Raw genomic sequence first — 22,389 nt, forward strand, 5'->3', positions numbered from 1 at the left:
AAAAAATACAGAAAAAATAAATTAAATAAAAACAAAAAAAAAAAAAACAAAAAAAAAAACAGAACAGATCAATGAAACCAGTAGTTCACTGTTTGAAAACATCATCAAAATTGATAAACCTTTAGCCCGACGCATTGAGGAAAAAGGAAAAAAAAGACTCAAAATCAGAAATGAAAGAAGAGAAATAACCAATACAAAAGATTATAAGAAAATATTATGAAAATTTATGTGTGACCACACTGGACAACCTAGAAGAAATGGATAAAATCTTAGAAACCTGTAACTTACAAACTGAATCAGAAAGAAAGATCTGGCAGATTACAGGCAATGAAATCTAAACATTTAAATAAGAATTAAAACCTATACTTCTCAAACTATTCAAAAAAAGAAAAGTAAAAAAAGCTTCCAAATTCATTTTATGAGGCCAGAATTACTCTGTTACCAAAACCAACACCAGACAATACAAAAAAAAAAAAAAAGAACTACAGAGGAAGATCTCTGATGAACTGGGTGATGGGCATTCAAGAGGGCACTTGTTCAAAGGAGCAATGGGTGTTACATGTAAGTGATAAATCACTAAATTCTACTCCTGAAACCAACACTACACTATATGTTAACTAACTTGGATTTAAATAAATAAATAAAAATGAGACAATGATATTAAAAAAAGGAAAAGAAAATTCCAATTTACAATGATGTCTGTAAGAGTACATACTCAGGAATAAATTTAAATGAGTTGAAAGACTTTCGCATACTAAAATCTTCAAAGCACTAAAAAGACAAATGTATAAATGTAACAGAATTTTATAACAACAATCAAGATAAAATGGTATTGGTGTAAAACCAGGCATAGAGACAAATGAAACAAAATAGAGAGAAACAAACCATACATATATGGTAAACAGCTTTTCAACAAGAGTACTAGGGCCATTCAAATTAAAAGGGAAAATCTTTTCAAAAATTGGTACTTGAACATTAGCTATCCCTATGAAAAAAACCCTACTTAAGACCATACACAAAATTTAATTCAAAAGAGGACACAGACCTCATTGTAAAATTTAAAACTCCTACAAAAAACTTAAGAGACAATCTTAGTGATCTTAAATTCTGGCCAAGATTTTTTAAAGAGGACACAAAAAACACATAGTATAGAAGAAAAAAGTCAATACATTGGGCTTGATCAATTTTTAAAACTCCAAAAGACACTCTTAGGAAAAGGAAAAAGCAATCCAAGGACTGTGAAAAAGTATTTGCAAAACATAGATCTTAGTATCTAAAATACAAAAAGTCCTCTAAGAAATCTTTTCATTTATGACAATGTGGATAAAACTAGAGAGCAATATGCTAAGTTAAATGAAAATGACAAGGAAAGACAAATGCTACATGGTATCACTTATATATGGAATCTTAAGAAAAAAAGTTGAACTCGTAGAAATAGAAAGTAGAAAAGTGGCTGCCAGGGGCTGAGGGTGGAGAAATAAATAGGGAGAGGTTAGTAAAAAGATATAAACTTTCAGTTATAAGAGGAATAAGCCCTGAGGATCTAATGCATAACACAGTGACTACATTTGGTAACACTATATTGTATAATTGAAATATGCTATGAGAATAGAACTTAAATGTTCTCTCTCTCACACACACACACAAAAGATAAATATGTGAGGTGACGGATGCATTATTTTACTTGATGAGCGGAATCCTTTCACAACGTATATGGATGTCAAATCATCATGTTGTATACTTTATATACCTTACTATTTGTCAGTTATATCTCAGTAAAGCTGAAAAAACTCAAGAAAAAAACAATCTAACTTTAATAAGTGTACAAGATGTTAGAACAAACATTTCACCAAACAAGAGCTAAAGGTATAAAATTAAGCACATAAAAAGGTGTTCAAAAACTAAAATTAAAACCAAATAAGATACTGTACACATACAGTAAAATGGAGTGGCTAAAATCACAGTGTGTAATCATGTCAAATGTTGATGAGAATATGGTTAGTTAGAACCCTCTTCCACTGCTGGTAAGAATGTCTACTACTACAAGAATAGTAGCTTTTCAAAAGTTCTCATTACACCACTTTGCTTTTACAAGAGACCTACATCTTTTCTGTAACCAAAAGAAATCCAAAAAGAATTTCTGCTTTATGAAAAAAAGGCAAAATGCAAAAACTGTATTCAGTGTTTTAGGGTGAGCCATTACAGAGCTAGCACACCCCAAATAGTGCAAGTGGACTGCACACTTCTGCAGGAGCTACACTCAGCATCTCAGCTTTAGGCCACCATAGTTTCGAACTGTGTCTGTAAACATCTGTGCTTTATCTCAATTTATTTTGTGCATCCATTAGTAAGATGGGTTCTAACATATCGGAAAAGACTAAAAGAGGTTATTTCTGGGGTCTAGGAATACTCAAAAAATTTTCCATATAAATTAGTGGTAATTGGATCTTTACAGCATTTCAGTTTACAAGAGCTTTCATAGGAACAATTTACTTTTAGATAGTAGGAGAAACTTACATAATAATCACTTTGGAAAACTCTTTTTTTAAAAGTTCAACATGAACCTATCACGAGGCTCTGCTAATTCATTCTTAGGTATTTACCCAAGAAAATGAAAGCACACATCTGCACAAAGACTTATACATGATGATTCACAGCACCTAGATCTATAATGGCTAAAAATTAGAAAGTAAACAAATATCCATCAACAGGTGACTGGATTAACAAATTGTGGTATTTCTATAGAATGATATACTTCTCAGCAATGAAAAGGAACTGATATACACAACTGTATGGATGACATTCAAAATAACTATGTTGAGTGAAAGATGCCAGAGGAAAAGAATATATACTGTATGATTCCATTCATAGAAAATTCTAGAAAATGCTAACATCTATAGTGACAAAAAACAGATCAGCAATTGCATAGTAACAGAGTTGGAGGAAGGAATGAATACAAAGAAGCATGAACAAACTTCTGAGGGTGATGGAACTGTTTATTATCTTCACTGTGTTGATGGTTTCGGGAATATATACATGTCAAAACTCATCAAATTGAAGCTTTACATATGTACTATTTATTGTCTGTCAATTGCACCTCAAAAAAGCTGTAAAAACATAATATACACTCAAAGGGTTACTGTAAGTATATGATATTGCACCTAATAAGTTTTAGTGAGCCTGTTATACTGGCACAGAATAAACACTTCATAAATATTAATTAACAACTGAAAAAAGTACTTGGGTAACTAATTCAATGTTCAAAGCACCTAAGATATACCTTAGCTTCTTCCTCTTGTGCTTTTTTAACAATTGCTTGTAACTGCACCTCTCGTTTAAATTCAGCATGAAGTAATTTCTCTTCCATCATCCTGCGTCGTTGATCTAATAATTCTTCCTTCCACTTCCGGACATCTTTCTCCTATATACAGTTATCATATCATTAATTTCAGCATATATAGTAATTTAACAGAACGGTAAACAGATAAACAGCTTAGGAATTATAAAGTCTAGAACCTAGAAAGGCCTAAAAGAGCATGACTAATGATTGAGAACACAGATTAGGAAACCAGACTGCTTGAGTTCATAATATACTTTGGTCACCTGCTAGCTAAAATCAAATGATGGCTCAAATGAGTGGGAATAAAACTAGCATTCAACTCAAGTTGAATTTTAGTTACATAAATATGTGTTTAACAACCTAAAAAAGTATAATGCAGAAACAGTACTGGATGAAGAGCTAGACCACAGATATTTAAAGCCTTTGCTTAGCAAATTATTGGTAATGTGACTCTGGAAATAGCACTTCACCTCAGTTTTCACACCTGTAAAATGGGAATCAGTAGGTCTAACTCTGTGATCTACAAAGAATTCTGGTGATTACAACAGACCACATATGTGGGGCACCTGGGTGGCTCAGTTGGTTAAACGTCCGACTTTGGCTCAGGTCATGATCTCACAGTTCGTGGGTTCAAGCCCCGCATCGGGCTCTGTGCTGACAGCTAGCTCAGAGCCTGGAGCCTGCTTCAGATTCTGTATCTCCCTCTCTCTCTGACCCTCCCCTGCTTATGCTATCTCTCTCTCAAATAAATAAAACATTTAAAAAAAAACCAGTATTTAAAAAGACCACATATGTAAAACAGTGTTGAAATAATAACCTATTATACAAATGGAAGGTGGAATTTATCATTAAAATTAATCAAATTAATGGAAAAATTAAACCAGAGAGCCTCTAACGTCTTGTACAATTTCAAGAATTTATTATTCTGTTTGCAGGAATACTTAGAGATTACCTCATATATAAGAAATTAAGATATATAATTTTACCTGTCTTAATAACATAGTGAGAGGTAAAGTTGTTGTGTTAAAGCATTTCTCTAAAGCTGAAATTAAATAACATATTAACTCTTACAGAATCCTACAACATAGAGTTTTCACTTTGATTTATTGATTCTGAATGATTAAAATAAAAATAATGACAAATTCTTAAGATTCAGGTAAAGAGGCTGGCTCAGTTGGTTGAACATCCGACTCTTGATTTCGCCTCAGGTTATGATCCCAGGATCATGGGATCAAGCTCTGTGTCAGGTTCTGTGCTGAGCATGGAGCCTGCTTAAGATTTTCTCTCTCTCTCTCTCTCTCTCTCTCTCTCTCGGTGTTCCTGGGGGCCTGCATTGGGCTCTGCGCTGACAGTGGCAAGCTTGTTTGGGATTCTCCACACACCCCCACCACCTCTCTCTTTGACCCTTCCGCACTCATGCTCACTTTCTCTCTCAAAATAAATAAATAAACATTTAAAGAAAAAGATTCTCTGTCTCTTTCTACTACTCCTCTCCCCCACTCATGCTCTCACATAAAATAAAATAAAAATAAAATACAGCATCAGGTGTCGAAAAAAAATCACAGATTTCCCTCTTTTCCCAGTCAACTTTTCAACTATACTAAAGAGAATCTTATACTACAGCTCATTTTTTTAAAATATTGGGATTATTTGTTCTAACTATCTCTCCCAAATTTAAATTACACATTATAAGTAATGCAAATAATATATTTTTTAAGATTCTATTTTACTTTTAAATGTTTGTTATTTTTAGAGAGAGAGAAAGAGACAGAATATAAGTGGGGGGGTAGAGAGAGAGGAAGACCCAGAATCCAAAGCAGGCTCCAGACTCTGAGCTGTCAGCAAGGAGCCCAATGGCAGGGCTCCAACCCACAAACTGTGAGATCATGACCTGAGCCAAAGTCAGACATTTAACTAACTGAACCACCTTGGTGCCCCAAGATTTTATTTTTGAAGAATCTCTACATATAACATTGGGCTTGAACTCACAACCCTGAGCTCAAGAGTCATTAATATGCTCCATGGACTGAGACAGCCAGGCACCCCAATGCAAATAATATTTTAACCTATGCATATTAGTACACTTTTCTAGTACTAGAAGGTAACAAAGGAGTTCACATATACTGTAACAGTCACATATCTTTTGTCATGTTGTTTTAGGTATTTGAAGTACACAGACTCCAAGATGGTTCGCAATGATCCCAGCTACCTGGTACTCAGACCCTTGTAGAATCCCCTCCCACGCTGTATCAGGATTGCAACCAACAGAATACAGCAAAAGTGATGGTCTATCACTTCCAAGATTAGGTTATAAAAGGCAGGGCAGCTTAGATTTTGTCAGCTCATTTGTTCTTTCCTTCTATCCATCTCTGTCTTCGTCCCCTTCTCCTTTCCTCCCTTTCTCCTGGATTACTTTCTGTGGTGAAGCCAGGAGCCATGTCATAAGAACACCTGGGCTGTGGAAAGGCCCACATGGCAAATAAATGAAGTCTAAGGCCAACTGCTAAAGAGGACCTGAGGCCTGCCTAAACCACATGAGTGAGTCCAGAAGTAGATCCTGTAGCTCCAAATGACAGCATGACTGTAAATTCATGAGAGGTCTGAATAAAAATCATTAGGCAAGCCACTCCTGGTTCCCTTGCCCACAGATACTGTGAGCTAATAAACATTAGTTGTTTTAAGCAGCTAAGTTTTAAGGTCTTTTGTTATACAGCACACATAACTAATACAATACTCATCTATATTTGCCACGCTGACATAACAGTAAGAATGACCATACACTGAGCATCAGCCATCCTAGCACTATGCCCTGTTATATATACTTGTCACATTTAACCATCACATCATGTTAATGATTAAAATTATCATTTTAAAAGTAAAGAAACTGAGGGGCGCCTGGGTGGTTCAGTTGGTTAAACGTCCAACTCTTGGTTTCGGCTCAGGTCATGATCTCATAGTTCATGAATCCGAGCCCCACACTGGGCCCCACAGTAAAGGTTACAGAGCCTACTGTGGATTTGTCTCTCTCTCTCTGCCCCTCACTGGCTTATGCGCACACAGGCACTCTCTCTCTCTCCCTCTAAAAATAAATTAATAAACAAATATTTTTTAATTTGAAAAAGACAGAAAGACAGAAAGAAAGAAAGAAAGAAAGAAAGAAAGAAAGAAAGAAACTGAAATGTAATATTGTCAAGTAACTTCCCCAGTGCATATTTTACTATGTGGTACAACCAGGATTTGACCCCTGCTGGCCATCTCCAGACCCCATGTTCTTTCCACTATATCACACCAACCAGAGGCTGCACTGCTCTAAATATTCTAAAAATCTCTTCTATAAATTCAGTTAGTGCCCCCACTCATTCAAACCTGATCATCTGAAGCTCAAAACTTTCCTAGCAACTCATCCTACACTGTCCACAAAACTCCCCAGAAAATAACAAAAGACAAAATGCAGCTTCAATAATCCATGCCAACTCTGCAAACATCGATTTACTAGCTAATTTAGAAATATCAATTTTTTTCTTTTGTAGGTAACCTTCTGTAATTCAATAGGTAGAAATGCTTTTGTTTCCTAAAAAATTTAATTTTTATAGTTCTGCTAGCTTCTCCTAGGCCCAAATAACAGTCAAGTTAAAAATGAGCCGGTCAATTTAAGGCTATCAGAATTTTCTAAATATTAAAAACTCACCCTTTCTAATAATTTCTGAAGCTTTAATGTTTTCTCTTCACGTAACTTTTCCCTTAGCTGCTGTGCTTTCATTTGTTTTTCTTCATGTTTTTTCTTAGATTCTGCAATCGTTCTATTAACACAAACAAATGAATAGAAGACACAAATGTTTACATGATAAAGCCAAAAATATTTTCTTTAGTCTTTAACATTCTAATAAATACAAAAAGTATATGAAACTAATTTTGGCCTAACATTTCAGGAAAACATTGTCACTTTTCAAAGGATCTGTAACTACCCTGAATAATATGCCTTAAAACGTTGTAAAGCAATTTTACTAAAGAGTAGTCAGTTTTCCTCTTGTGAAACATTTCAAATTAATTTTCAAAGGCCAGACCTTTTGCGAGATGGTGAGGAAAGTTTTTCATGCATGTGAATTCCATGGCCTGGAGGTCTAGCAGGTTCCTCCTCTACAATATCCCCCCAGGATGTATTTTGGCGCCAAGTTTCACGAGCTGCCCAGAAAAAAAGAAAACCACCATTACTGTTTAACCACATACCTCTATAATACCAACATTTGAGAACAGACTTTTTTTTTTTTTAAATGTTTTATTTATTTCTAGGGGAGAGAGAGAGAGAGAGAGAGAGAGAGAGAGACAGCGTGAGCATGGGAGGGTCAGAGAGAGAGGGAGACACAGAATCTGAAGCAGGCTCCAGGCTCTGAGCTGGCAGTCAGCACAGAGCCCGACGCGGGGCTCGAACCCACGAACCGCGAAATCATCACCTAAGCGAAAGTCGGACGCTTAACCGACTAAGCCACCCAGGCGCCCCGAGAACAGATTTTTAAAACGCATCTGCATTCCCACTGTAAATTAGTTATTTTACACATATAAACTCCATGTAATAAGATAATCTATTTTAAACCCCTCTGGTTGCACACAGACAATGCACACAACGCGCGCACGCACGCGCGCACACACACGCGCGCACACACACACACACACAATACCTTCATAATCTGCAAGGACATCGTTCCAGTCCATAGACATACCACAGAAAGATACACTCCCACTGCCCATGCTGGCCTAAAATGTAATAAAGAAAAGTGAAAAATATTTGAACACAATTATCGCCTTAAAAATGAAATGTAGATGTAATTTTCTTACCTGTTAACAGACATTTAACAAACAGTTCAAAACCAGAAAATAGCTATACACTTCTCTTAGTTACAATAGTCACCAAGTTAAAACATTATAGTCTATACACTTTAAGAGCAGAGACAAATCAAGTAAACTTAAAAGAAACATATTGTCTGCAATACTCATAGTACACATCAGAAGAGCTCAAGATTATTCACTGGGCATTAAAATTTAATAGAAAAATATTTAAAACATTTACAGTTTCTTTCATTCTGTGAGAAATCCCTCTTATCAACATACATATCCTGAATGCATAGTGACAGCAAGGTATGCATCATTTGCTTTTTATTAGTGAAACAGAAAAAAAAGTAAATACCTTAGATTCTATTTCAACCTCTGCAATTTCAATGTGAGTAATGGTGAGTTCTTACTTTTTCCAAGATTTCCATTTCTTGATTTGTAAAATGAAAATAACAACTCCCAACTTGTCATCTGCATTATATATAAAAATACTCTGTCATGGTAAAGTGCTAGAAAAAGATTTCCTATTGCTTTGGTATGAACTCTAGGTCCTTCTGGCCTAAGAATTTTATTTCTAAATGTGATTTTTTGGATAATTATGCTAAAAATTCTGAAAGCTCACAGAAAGAACCCAAAATGGTGGTGAAGCAGGAGGATCCTAGGCTTGTCTGGTCTCAGGAACACAACTAGGTAACTATCAAATCATCCTAAATCCCCCCGAAATCAGCCTGAAGACTGACAGGACAAACCCCACAAGTAAAGAGAGAAGAGGACACACTGAAGAGAGTAGGAAGTGCAGACATGGTTTAGGGGAGAAAAAGATCATGGGTGTTGTAGAGAGAAGGGAGCTGTGATCATAAGGAAGGGTGAGACACAGAGACAGAGAGAGAGGGGGAGAGAGAGAGAGAAACAGAGAGAGAGAGAAGCCCAGGAACACACAAGGAAAATGTTTCCCCAAAGCCACTAGCTTAGAAAACGAGAGGGACTGAATTTTCTGAGTTCTTGCAACCAGCAGGGTTTGAGGCCTGGAGTTTTAAAGGTCAGCAGGCTAAGCTGGGATGGAGTCCTGAGGGCACAGCCCTGCTCCTAGAGAGGAGGCAGGCAAACAACCCTAGGGCCAATCAGTGTGGAAACAGTGATCAGAAGAACACGGGGGCACACAGTGGTGAGATTATCCCCTATTCTAGGAGTGTTTCCCAGAGAGGCAACATTCATGGAGACTCCTGTCTAGGAACAAAGAAGCTGGCTGAAGCCATTTCCCTCCAACACCCCTCAGCATAAACACAAGGCCATCTGAGGGAAGCAGCTCAGTGCCAACATTGGCTGCCTGACTTGCTTACACCAAGCCCCACACCTCTGTGCTCTGGGGGGACTGCCTTTCTCAGTCAGGCTTGCCTCAGCCCCAGCATGTGGGCCCCTCTCTCAGAAGAACAGCACAAACTCCTGCCCACACCATGTCTCCTGACCAGAGAGTTCTATAAGACCTTGGTTCTGACGGAGTTAGTGTCAGGTCTTAATGCACAAACACACCAGAACACATCTAGTTAAAACTTACAACATTTAGGCCAGGGACCAAACAATGCCCCCAGGAGGCAATGAGAGGCTCTACAGACAAGTGGCCTGAAGGACAGAGCAGCTAAAACACAACAGTGAAAGCATGTGTAGCACACACCAGAGCCACTCCCTGAAGTGCCAGGCCCTGAGCACTACATGACCTCTTCTTCATAAGGCCATTATTTTCAGGAGAAGGAGACATAACTGGCTTTTCTAACACAGAAAAGAAGACAGATACTCAGATAAAATGCCTAGACAGAGGAATTTATCCCAAATGAAAACAAGATAAGGCCATAACAAGAGATCTAAGCAAAACGGATATAAGTAACATACCTGATGGAGAATTCAAAGCAATAATCATAAGGATACTCACTGGGCTTGAGTAAAGAATAGAGGACATCAGTGAGACCCTTACAACAGAGATAAAAGAGTTTAAAAAAAAAGAATTAGCCAGAGATGAAGAATGAAATAAACAAGATTGGAAACAGGCTTGATGCATTAAACAGCAAGCTGGAAGAAGCAGAGGAATAAACTAGTGACCTAGAAGATAAAATAATCAACAATAATGAAGCTGAACAAAAGAAAGAATAATTATGCAACACAAGAACAGACTTAGGGAATTCAGTGATCCCATCAAATATAAAAATATTTGTATCAAAGGAGTCCCAGAAGAGAGGGAAAAGCAGAAATTTTATTTCAAGAAATAATAGCAGAAAAATTCCCTAAGCTGGGAAAAGAAACAGACATCAAGATGCAGGAGGCACAGGAACTCCTATCAAAATCAGCAAAAGCAGGCCAACACGAAGATATATTGTAATCAGGGGCACCTGGGTGGCTTAGTCGGTTAAGCATCCGACTTTCGCTTAAGTCATGATCTCCCGGTTCGTGGGTTCGAGCCCCGTGTCGGGCTCTGTGCTGACCGCCAGCTCAGAGCCTGGAGCCTGTTTCAGTCTGTGACTCTCTCTCTCTCTCTGAACCTCCCCTGCTCACGCTGTCTCTCTCTCTCTCTCTTCTAGAAATAAATAAAACATTAAAAAAAAAAGATATATTGTAATCAAATTTGCAAAATACAGTGAAAGAAAAAATCTTAAAAGCAGCAAGACAAAAGAAGTCCTTAACTTACAAAAGACCCATCAGGTTAGCAATAGACTGCTCCATAGAAACCTGGCAAGCCAGAAGGCAGTGGCATGCTATACTCAATGTGCTAAATGGAAAAAATCTGCAGCCAAGAATACTCTATCCTGCAAGGCTGTCATTCAGAATAAAAGGGGAGATACAGAGTTTCCCAAACAAAAACTAAAGGAGTTCATGACCACTAAACCAGCCCTGCAAGAAATAGTAAAGGGGACTCTGAGTACAAAGACCAAGAGTGACAAAGTCAAGAAAGGATCAGAGAAAATCTCCAGAAACAACAAAACAAGTAATAAAATGGCAATTAATACATATCTATCAATAATTACTTTGAATGTAAATGGACCAAATGCTCCAATGAAAAGACACAGGGTGTCAGAATGGATTAAAAAAATAAGACCCCTCTATATGCTGCCTACAAGAAACTCATTTTAGACCTAAAGACACCTGCAGATTGAAAGTGAGGGAGTGGAGAAACATTTATCACTCAAATGTATGTCAAAATAAAGTTCAAATAGCAATACTTATATTGGACAAACTAGATTTTTTTTTTCTTGTGTTGTCTTTATCCTGCTTTGGTATCAGGATAGTACTGGCCTCATGGAATGATTCTGAATGTGTTCCTTCTCTTCCATTATTTGTAAGATTTTAGTAAAGACTGTCATTATTATTTTTTTAATGTTTGGTAGAATTCCAATGAAACCATGTAGTCTTGGGCTTTTCTATGCTCCGAGTTTTGATTCCCAATTCCAATTTTCATTCTCGTTATTGTATAAGATTTCCTACTTCTTGAATTCAAGATTCATGATTCAACCTTGGTAACTTGTATGTTTTTAGGAATTTTCTGCTTGTTTGTTTTTTTTCCTCAGTTATTTGATTATTAATATATAATTATTTATAGGAATTTGTTATTGTCTGTTATATTGTTTTCTCTTATGTTTTTCATTTTGGTTTAGGAGTCTTCTTTTTTCCTAGTTAATGTAGTTAAAGTATTGCCAATTTTATTTCTTTTCTTTTCTTTTCTTTTTTCTTTTGGAAAAACTGGTCATGACTTTCAATGTTTTATTATTGCTTACTCTGATCTCTACTTATTTCTGATTTTTCTTTGTTATTTCCTTCCTCTACTAAATGTCAGCTAAGTTTCTTCTTTTCCTTGTGGTATAATGTTGTTTATTCACTTCAACACTTTTTCTTAATACAAGCATTTACAGCATCTAGCATTTGCTTTTTGCTGCATCCCATAGGTTGCAGAATATTGTGTTTTTGGGACACCTGGGTGGCTCAGTCGGTTGGGCATATGACTTCAGCTCAGGTCATGATCTCATGGTTTGTGAGTTTGAGCCTCACTTCAGGCTCTGTGCTGACAGCTCAGAGCCTGGAGCCTGTTTCGGATTCTGGGTCTCCCCCTCTCTCTGCCCTGCCCATGCCCCTCCCTGTCTCTCTCTGTCAATAATAAACATTAAAAATTTAAAAAAATATATTGTGTTTTCTTTTTCTTGTTTTGAGACATATCTTGATTTGCCATTGGATTTCTTATTTGGGCCATTGCTTGTGCAGTACTGTGTTAATATTTGCACATTAAACATTTAATATCTACATGTAGATTTTCCAGCTTTGCTTTATTGTTGATCTTTAGTTTGTACCATTGTAAATGGAAAATGTACTTGGTATGATTTCATTTTTCTTAAATTTGTCATATTTGTTGTCTCTTTTTATGTGATTTAACCAAGGGATTCTTTTGTGAGTACTTAAAAAAATGTCTGTTCTAATATTCTTGGATGGAATGTTTTAAACTTATCTTTTAGAACAATGTATTCTGAAGTACGCTTCAAATAAGAAACGTTCTTGTTGGTAAAAAAACACCTTTACCTGAGGGTGCTCATTTAAAATAAAGCATTATCAGAGGGGAGACAGTTGAGGAACGAGTCAAACAGGTGAAGGGGATTAAGGGTACACTTATGAGGAGCACTGAGTCAAAATGTACAGAACTGCTGAATCACTATATTATACCTGAAAGTAATACAACCCTGTATGTTAACTATACTGGAATTTTTAAAAAAAATAAAAATTTTAAATTTTAAAAATAAAAGCTCACAGAAAAATCACTGTCGTTGTCAGTTTCAATATTAATATCATTGTTTTCTTCTGCTTCAATCTCTCTGGTTAACTGCTCCTCTTCAGCAATAGCACTAGCAATGGCTTCTTCATTGGCCTTTTCTAGACGATCTGCTAGCTCTTCTTTTTTAGCAAGAACTTCTGCCATGGACTACAAAGTTAAAAACAAACAAACCAAAGAATCATCAATTAAGTGGAAAGTGATCATTTCTTTATGTACTAATGACACACTCAACAGTATACATAAAATAGCATCGATCTAGAATTATGAAACATGAGGTTCAGTATAGTTCAACCATTTGCCTCCTGTGTGCCTGGGAAGCTTCTTAAAACCAAGAGACTATTTTGTATCCCATAAAATGGTACAATAATCCATGACTTACCTTCATCATACAGCTGTGTATGAGAAACTGTAAAGTTATACAAATAACAGGTATTATTATTAATGTCAAAGTATGAATTTCATTTGAGTACCAAAATTCCAAACAGTTGTAGATCAAATATCTTTGAAACAAAAGAAAAATACTATAAAGGGAATACAGAAAGGTTTTATTCAGGAATGGTGATGTTACTTTCTAAACATATATAGCTAACTGAAAAATATGCATTAGAAAAAATACAAATAATATATCAGAATCATTATTTAATAAATCCACATGATAAGCTAAAATTGTGTACTAGAAACCCTAAAGTAACACTGAAATAACAAAGATTTATGACTGATAAGCCAACATAGAAGATAAAACGGAATTAGCAAACATAATCCAAAAGAAGGGAGAAAAAGAGAGTGAAGAACAGATAAGTCAAAGAGAAAACAAATGGTTAAGATGGTATATTTAAAGGAATCATATTAATAATCAATAATTTAGGCTGGAATAGTTTAAATACCTCAAGTAATAGAGACTGTCAAACTGGGTAAAAAGCAAGACCCACATATATGCTGCCCACAAGATACTTAACTATGAGAATATAAACAGATTACAAGTAAAAGTACTAACATACTAACACTAATCAAAAGAAAACTGAAATATTAGTATCAGACACAGGAGATTGCAGAGCAAAAATATCAGAAGGAATAAGAAAAGTCATTTCAGAGTGATAAAAGGGTTAATTCATCAAAAAGACAACAAACCTAAACATTTATGGACTTAATAACAGACCATCAAAATACATGAAACAAAAATGGATTGAACTGCAAAAGTAAATATACCTACTGGGAATGTAAAATGGTGCAGCCAGTTTGGAAAACAGTCTGCTAATTCCTCAAAAACGTTAAACGTAAAGTTGCCATATGACCCAACAATTCCACTCATTGATATTTACCCAGGAGAAATGAAACCATATATCCACACAGAAACTTATATACAAATATTTAAAGCATCATTATTCATAACACCGAAATATGAAGACAGCCCAAATGTCCATCAACTGATGAATGGATAACATGTGGCATATCCATACAACGAAATATTAATTTGGCCACAAAAAGGAATTAAGTACTGACACAGGCTAAAACATCAATGAACCTTGAAAACATCACACCCAGTTCTGAAAGAAGCCAGTCACAAAAGATCACATATTGTATTCCATTCCCATGAAATGTTCAAAACAGACAAACGTACAGAGACAGAAAGCAGATCTGTGGTTGTCTAGGGCAGGAAGGGTGGGGTGAAAGGGAGTTACTGTTAATGGGTACTGGGTTTCTTTCTGCAGTGATGAAAGTACTCTAAAACTAATGAGGTGACTGTTGCACAAGTCTGTGAATACACTAAAAAGTTTTTTTTTTTAATACTGTCTGGTATTGTGAAACACTGAAAGCACTTATTATTTAATAAATGGGGTCAATTTTTTGAGTAAAACTCAAGAACTTTGGTTATTTTGTGCTCGGTTCTTAAAATGACATATTTTGCTTATTTTTAATTTTTTAAAATTTTTATTTATTTATTTTTGGTTTTGGTTTTTTTTTTTTTCCTTTACAAATGGTTTATTGTCAAATTGGTTTCCATATAACACCCAGTTATCTCAACAAAGTTGTTTAAAAAAAAGAAATAGTGGGGCGCCTGGGTGGCTCAGTCAGTTAAGTGTACGATTTCAGCTCAGGTCACGATCTCATGGTTCGTGAGTTCAAGCCCCGCGTCGGGCTCTATGCTAACAGCTAGCTCAGAGCCTGGAGCCTGTCTTTGGATTCTGTGTCTCCCTCTCTCTCTGACCCTCCCCTGCTCATGCTGTCTCTGTCTCTCCCTCAAAAATAAATATTTAAAAAGAAGAAAAAAAAAGAAATAGCTTCACAGTTATATTCAGATATTCAATGCCCCTCTCTCAGCTGATACAACATGTACTGAAAACTGGCGTGGATCTAGGAAACCTGAACAATACTATCAACAAAATTGACCTCTAGGTATTTTGACAGAAGAAATGAAAACATATACTCAAAACAAAGACAAACATTCATGGTGCCATTACTCATAACAGAGAAATTGGAAACAACCCAACTGAATGGATGAACATTCTATCCAATCCACAACTGAATGGATGAACATACTACATTACATGCATACAACAGACTATTCGTAAAGACAATAAAAAGAATGAACTATTAATACACACAACTACGTGGATGAACCTCAAAATAATTACACTGAGTAAAAGAAGCCAAACAAAAGATTATATTACTCAATTTACATAAAGTTCTAAAAATGCCAATCAATATATGATGACAGCAGAATATTGACAACCTGAAAAGGAAATACAGGGAAGGTCAGAAAGGAAGGCTTACCAAGGGAAATGTGAAAACTTTCAGAAGCAATTAATATGTTCATTACCTTGATTGAGGTGATTTTTTATAGGTATAAATACATCCAAATGTTAACAATTTCTGTATTTTAGATATGTGAAGTTTACTGAAAATCAATTATACCTCAATAGAGGTATTAAAATATGCAAATGCTTGAGTCCCAACTTATAACTGAATTTGTCTGGAGTGAAGCCTGGGCACTGGGATCTTTTTTAAAGCTGCTTCTTCCCCTCATTTCTACTTCCCCTCCTGATAAGCTCCCTGCTAAAATACAGAAGATTGGGCCCGGGGAATAGAGGGCGGAAGGGAATTTAGGGAGAGAAAAATTCTTGCATCATAAGCTTTTTCTCTATAAAATCCTAGAATATTATACAAACTGAATGCTGCTAACATGCAACAAAGACCTTACAACTTAAGAACAATTTAAAAATCCAAATATTAAAGTTGAATATATTTAACTCTACAGAAAGTAAGTTCTCATATGAGCCTATTTGCTCTCTCAATTTTACCTTTCCCAGAGTACATTTCTATTTACTCTCTGAAGACCTGAAAAGATTTTAAGGTAGTAGTAGAGCTTATGGATGAAATAATGATTCAATGATCCATATACAACTTTTACTATTTTCACACTGTAAAATTCACACAAATACCTACATACATCATTTTTTTTAATTTCCAAATTTGCATTAAAATTTGAAATTTTAGGGACACCTGGGTGGCTCGGTCAGTTGAATAAGTGACTCTTGATTTCAGCTCAGGTCATGATCTCAAGGTTCATAGGATTAAGCCCCGTGATGAACTCAGCACTGACAGTACGAGTCTGCTTAGGAGTCTCCCTCTCTCCCTGCTCCTCCCCAGCTCATGCTCACTCTCTCAAAATAAATAAACTGTAAAAAAAAAAAAAAAATTAAGTTTTAGTAAATCTAAAAACCCAGATCCACAGTAGCTAGGTTTTATATTAGATATTAGCATATTTTTTACAACAATGGCAAAAGTTGAGCTTAAATAGAAAGGTCTGACCACTCATTTTTTATTTATTTATTTATTTATTTTTTAATGTTTTATTTATTTCTAGGAGAGAGAGAGAGAGAGAGAGCGTGAGCAGGGGAGGGTCAGAGAGAGAGGGAGTCACAGACTCTGAAATAGGCTCCAGGCTCTGAGCTGGCAGTCAGCACAGAGCCCGACGCGGGGCTCGAACACACGAACCACGAGATTATGACCTAAGCTAAAGTAGGACGCTTAACTGACTAAGCCACCCAGGCGCCCCTGAACAGTCATTTTCTACCAAAATTTCTGTTGAATAAGAGAACTGCAGAACTTTTTTTTACCTTTAACTAGCTACAGGACTATTGTATTGAGAAAGACGACAGTTCTGTCATCACAGGCAGCAATTCTGTACAACCTCCCACTAAGAACCTAAACAATGAGGTACATATAGAGCAATCCAAAGATTTAACTCCACCCAGACAAATCCAAAAACAAGTTTTTCAAAATCTTGTTTTAGTTAAAACTCCTCTAAACACTCTAAAATATACCAATATTCATATTGAAAGCAGAGTATGTAAAGTATATAAATTTGATCCTGAAAATAACCAAGAGTTTTTAATGTTCTACCACAGGCTTATTTATATATGTGATCAAAATAAAATGGATGAAAGAATTTTTAAATAACTATTTAATGCTTATTTAAGTATGGGATCTTTTTCCTCTTCTGAAGTTTGATTCTCACAGAATCAACTGGCAAAATAAGTAATGAAATGGGATACCTAGCTACGAAAATAAAAAACATAAATATAACCAATTTCTATCCCATACATTAAACCTAGTACTTACACGACCATAATTATGTTCAACCTTTAAGAACAGACACACTAAAAGAGCCAAGTTAAAATATAATTTGCTCTTTATTTCTCATTTAAAAATTTTTAAATGTTTTTTATTATTACTATAGCCCTTATTTTTCCCTTAAACAACTCATATCAAATTTCATCTATGTGTAATGTTATTATCTAAGATATATAATTTGATCTGTTGATAGCATCTTTTGGCATGATAAAGCATTAAGTTTTTAAGGAAAGTACAGTATACGGTGGCCATTTAAAAAATAAAATTTGATGGGGGACCTGGGTGACTCAGTTGGTTAAGCATCTGACTCTTGATTTCAGCTGAGGTCATGACCTCATGGTTTGTGAGGTCAAGTCTCACGACAGTGTGGAGCTCTCTCCCTCTCTCTCTGCCTCTCCCCCACTTGCAAACGTGCATGCTCTCTCTCTCTCAAAAGAAATTAAAAAATAAAATAAAATAAAATTTGAATGATTTTTCTCAGCAATTTTTTATGTGCACCTATTTCTTCTGAAAATTACTTTTAAACTAGAATGACCCATTCTGGATTATCTTCAGGTCAAGTATCTTATTACTAAAGTGGGAAACAGAAAGACATGAAGACAAGTAAGTAGTCATCTAAAGGCATAAAACTGTAATTCCAAATCAACACATTTTTAAAGGTTCTGTAATAGGGATGGTAAATAAATTTAATCTTAAAGACCAACTCCAAGCAAATGATAGAGGCTATCTAAAGTACTCTATTAAGAGAGCTTATAAAAGTCCAGTAGGCAACATTTTCCCATCCATCAGAATGTTAGATGTTGTATGGAAGACTTTATTGTTACTGGTTTAGTTTCTTAATGCCAGACTAAAAAACATTTGATCAAATCACAAAATGAATGATTTCAGCAACAGTTATTTAACTTGGACACTCTAATTTTCTTCCTCTATAAAATGAGAAGCATCTCAAAGCTTGCTGTAAGAATAAAATGTTAAAAAGAAATAACATGTACAAAATACTTTATGGTGTAAAGTAACACAATTTATTATTATTAGAGTTTATGTCTCCTTAATATATTTACTCAGAATTCTGATAAGTTGTTCTTACCAAGTTAGCAGCACTCACATTTGAAATATCTGAAGGGTCCATTTCACTTTCTATCCCTGCTTTCTCTGCTGAAAATATGTCCTTTGCTTGCAAAGGAGGCGTATCAGTTTGCTGAATAATTGAAACACATTCTGTATCAATGTGAACAGCAGGTATTTCAGAAGTTCGCACAGAATGGTCTTGTAAAGTACTACTGCCAGAGCTCTTGACATCATCCAATGTATTCACTGTGAACTAACAAAACACATTTACAGAATGAATCAGAGATAATAAAAAATACTCAAAAACTACTCCATTGTAGAAAAAATGATTATACTAAACCTATCAACTAAAGCAGTAGTTTTTTCTATGTTTCAAGTATAAGGAAAAAAAAACATTAAGTAGCACAAATTTTATTTGCACACCTACTATGGAGCGTTAGCTGAAATGCTTTATGAAATTAAGCTATATTGTAATTATATTTTTATTTTAGTAGGCTGATTCTTGATGAGCATTTTATATACATCACAAAAGAAATTCTAGTAACAAGTATAATACTTTGTCTTATATTCAAATAACCAGAAGTATTTACGTGGTTTTTACAAAGACTGTCTAGTATCAGATGAAGGCACTTTTCAGCAAAATATATACTTTCAGGGCATTTTACTCAAAACAAGATACTTCTCTCTTTAGATAACATTAGCAAACCTCAAAGTATCTTTCATGTAAAACCACATGGTACACAATACCAATTCTCAGGTATAAAAGAGAAATATACCAAAAAAGTATAGTATATTTGAGCATGCAATTACTACTTAGATTTCAATACCCTCCCCCATTACCTTTTAGGAGTATTTAACACATAACCAATAAAAATAGAAAAATGACCTAAGTCAAATAAAATATTCTCTTAAGCTAAATACCCATTATTTAAAAACTTCCTAGGTTACTAAATAGCAACAAGTCTTTATTTTCACTTTGTAACAAGAGTACAGAAAGAATGGTGCTTTGTTTTCCAATTATACTCAGAGTAATGAGCTACAAGTAGAACTAAAATCTAAAATTGTTACTTTGAAACCCACTCACATCACTATTTAAATAAACATTAGATAAACATTGCAGTGGCCATGAAACTCCCAATTTGATTAATTACTTATATAAATATGAAACTTGATCAAGTCTTACAAACTACTTTTCAGAATTCTACCAGTGGTCAAAACTTTAAGTGTCCCAAGGTGCTGATTTTAGTGTTAAGTATTATTTAAGTTGTATCACATTGTTTACATCACTATCAACATTATCTATATATCATTCACCACAGTTTATAATCTTCATGGCAATATTTATATTAGCATTACTGATGTTTACAATATAGTCAATGCTGTTTGTTAAAAAATCAGTATCATTTATACAGTAAAATCAAAGCTAAACTATAAAGTGATGTTGAAAAAATATAAAATGTTATTTCCATTTTTAGAATGATAGTGGAAAAAACAAATATTATCATTAGCTTGGACACCAAGAACAGTGAACTTTTTATATATAAATGTTTTAGCAATAGTTCAATTACTCAAAAGTCATATATATGGATTATTCCTAAAATCCTAATATAAATTTATTCATTAGACAAAACCAGTGTAATTTTTATATTGTTAAATTTTATACCTAAAATATATGTTAGCAAGAATGCTACATGTTTGACAAGTGATACAAAAAGATTTCTACATCAAGTTTACCTATATTAAAAAGTTTCTGAAAAGGTTATACAACAAAAGTACTGATTATTTTCTGTGTCTAGGATTTTGCTCTATAATGCAGTAAATTCAAGGCAACATAAGATACTGCTCACATGGAGCTTCGATCTCACATGGGCATAAAACATACATACATTAAGGAGTTACAGAACATCAGGCACAATGTACAATTAAGAGCCATTATCATCATTCAGAAAAAAACACAGAAGTTGAGTACAGTTTCCAACAAAAATAAATATCCTAGAGGTTAAAAGAGAAAAGTTTAAAGCAAAAATACTATATTCTAAACTGAGAAATATTATAACTATTTTATAAATTTTTAGTTGGCCTCTGTATCATATAATCTCTTATATTTCATTTTATACAAAATTATACTAATTGAACATATATTTTTATGTAAACAAATGACTAAAAAATGCATTCCTTGAGCAAATAAGTAAAATAAATTTCAAGTGGACTAAGCAGGAATACTGAGAATATCATCTTTAAAGAATTATATTAAATACTGCAAATGACTCTACACTTGAATTTCAGGAAGTAAAAGGAGTAGTTCAAAATGATCCTTACTTTCATTACCATTTTTAATAACATTCCAAATGAAGCAGTAGACCACCATTTAAAACAAGTAATTCAAATTAAGAACAAAGTTGGTAAAATTAATATATGCCCCTAAATGTGACACTAAGGACAATCACTTTGTTTCTGTCAAAAATGCATAAGCTAACCTGGATAAGGAACTGAAGGGCATTTTACAAAAAAACAAAACAAAACAAAAACCATGCAATGCATTCTTCAAAAACATTAATGTCAGGAAAGATAAAGATAAACTGAAAAACTGTATCTGGTGAAAGATGTTAAAGAAACAAAGCTAAATTTATAATGTGTAGTTTGGATTATGGCTGAGGGACAAAATTCTATGAAGATAGGTCACGTGGGTGGCTCAGTTGGCTAAGCATCCAATTTTAGCTCAGGTCATGATCTCACGGTTCATGAGTCAAGCCCTGCCTCAGGCTCCACAATGTGGAGTCTGCTTAGGGTTCTCGGTCTCTCCCTGTCTCTCTCTCTCTGCCCTTTCCCCCCTCAAAATAAATAAGATGAATTTTTAAAATTCTATGAATAAATTATTGGTACATGAATATGAATTATAAATTAGGTGAATATACTATATAGATATCAAATTCCTTAAATTTTACAATTAAAATGGTTAAGTAAGAGTTTATTCTTTGTAGATACATGCTATAATGAAGGTGAACCATTATGATGTTTGAATATTGTTTAGTATACAATACATGTGTGTGACATGCAAGTACGAAGAAAGAAGAAAAAAGGAAAAAAATGAGGCAAAATGTTAATCTGTGACTCTAGGTAAAGAGTATAGGAGGGTGCATTGTTCATTCTTGTAACTTTTCTGGAGATCTGAGTTTTTTTACAATAAAAAGTTAAAAATGAAGTAGGAAAATAAGACATTCCAGCAGAGATATATCCCTTATAAAAAAAGTAGTAAAAGGATTTTCAGGATGTACTACCTGGGTTCTTTCAGCAAGAGGATGGTCACAAGAGTGTAATGAGTCTTTGGACCGAGATTCTATAGTATTAGAAGGTCCATCTCCATCAAAGTCACCTTTCTGAATGCTTTCATCAGGTAAAAGTTGTATATTTTCTTTATCACTGTCATCCTTTGACCTTAATGTTTCTGCTGCTACTGAAACTTTTGTCATCACTGCTGTTGATCGTGAGCGAACAGGCCTTCCCCTCTGAACAGTCTCCCATCCTTCAGCATCTTTCCGTTCTATGCAATTGAAGGAAGGAAAGAAATCAATATTTCTTTAGATGATAAAAATTTTCAAAACCTATAAAATAAACGCTTTTCCAATCTAATTCCTATTAAATGTAACTAATATACAAACATGACACTAATTATACAAGGTGCAACGTGTGTGTATGTGCATGTGTAACGTCTATT

At 34.7% G+C, this 22,389-nt stretch overlaps 1 protein-coding gene across 2 annotated transcripts in view; it reads right to left on the bottom strand.

The window, feature by feature from the left end:
* The window catches only part of SCAPER (S-phase cyclin A associated protein in the ER), a 488,585-nt gene that overhangs the window by 341,044 nt on the left and 125,152 nt on the right, over window positions 1–22,389 (bottom strand). Inside the window, exons 9-15 of one of the 2 annotated variants that reach the window (XM_077780475.1) lie at window positions 21,953–22,215; window positions 18,694–18,927; window positions 12,948–13,118; window positions 8,017–8,092; window positions 7,405–7,522; window positions 7,029–7,140; window positions 3,281–3,421 (exon numbers count right to left, since the gene is read on the bottom strand). In XM_077780475.1, coding sequence (XP_077636601.1) covers window positions 3,281–3,421; window positions 7,029–7,140; window positions 7,405–7,522; window positions 8,017–8,092; window positions 12,948–13,118; window positions 18,694–18,927; window positions 21,953–22,215 — 1,115 coding nt within the window. The remainder of the gene's footprint in view (window positions 1–3,280; window positions 3,422–7,028; window positions 7,141–7,404; window positions 7,523–8,016; window positions 8,093–12,947; window positions 13,119–18,693; window positions 18,928–21,952; window positions 22,216–22,389) is intronic. The other variant, XM_077780477.1, reaches the window with a different exon arrangement.

The sequence above is a fragment of the Crocuta crocuta genome, unplaced genomic scaffold (assembly GCF_008692635.1).
Source record: "Crocuta crocuta isolate KB4526 unplaced genomic scaffold, BGI_CrCroc_1.0 scaffold310, whole genome shotgun sequence".
Taxonomy (NCBI): Eukaryota; Metazoa; Chordata; class Mammalia; order Carnivora; family Hyaenidae; genus Crocuta; species Crocuta crocuta.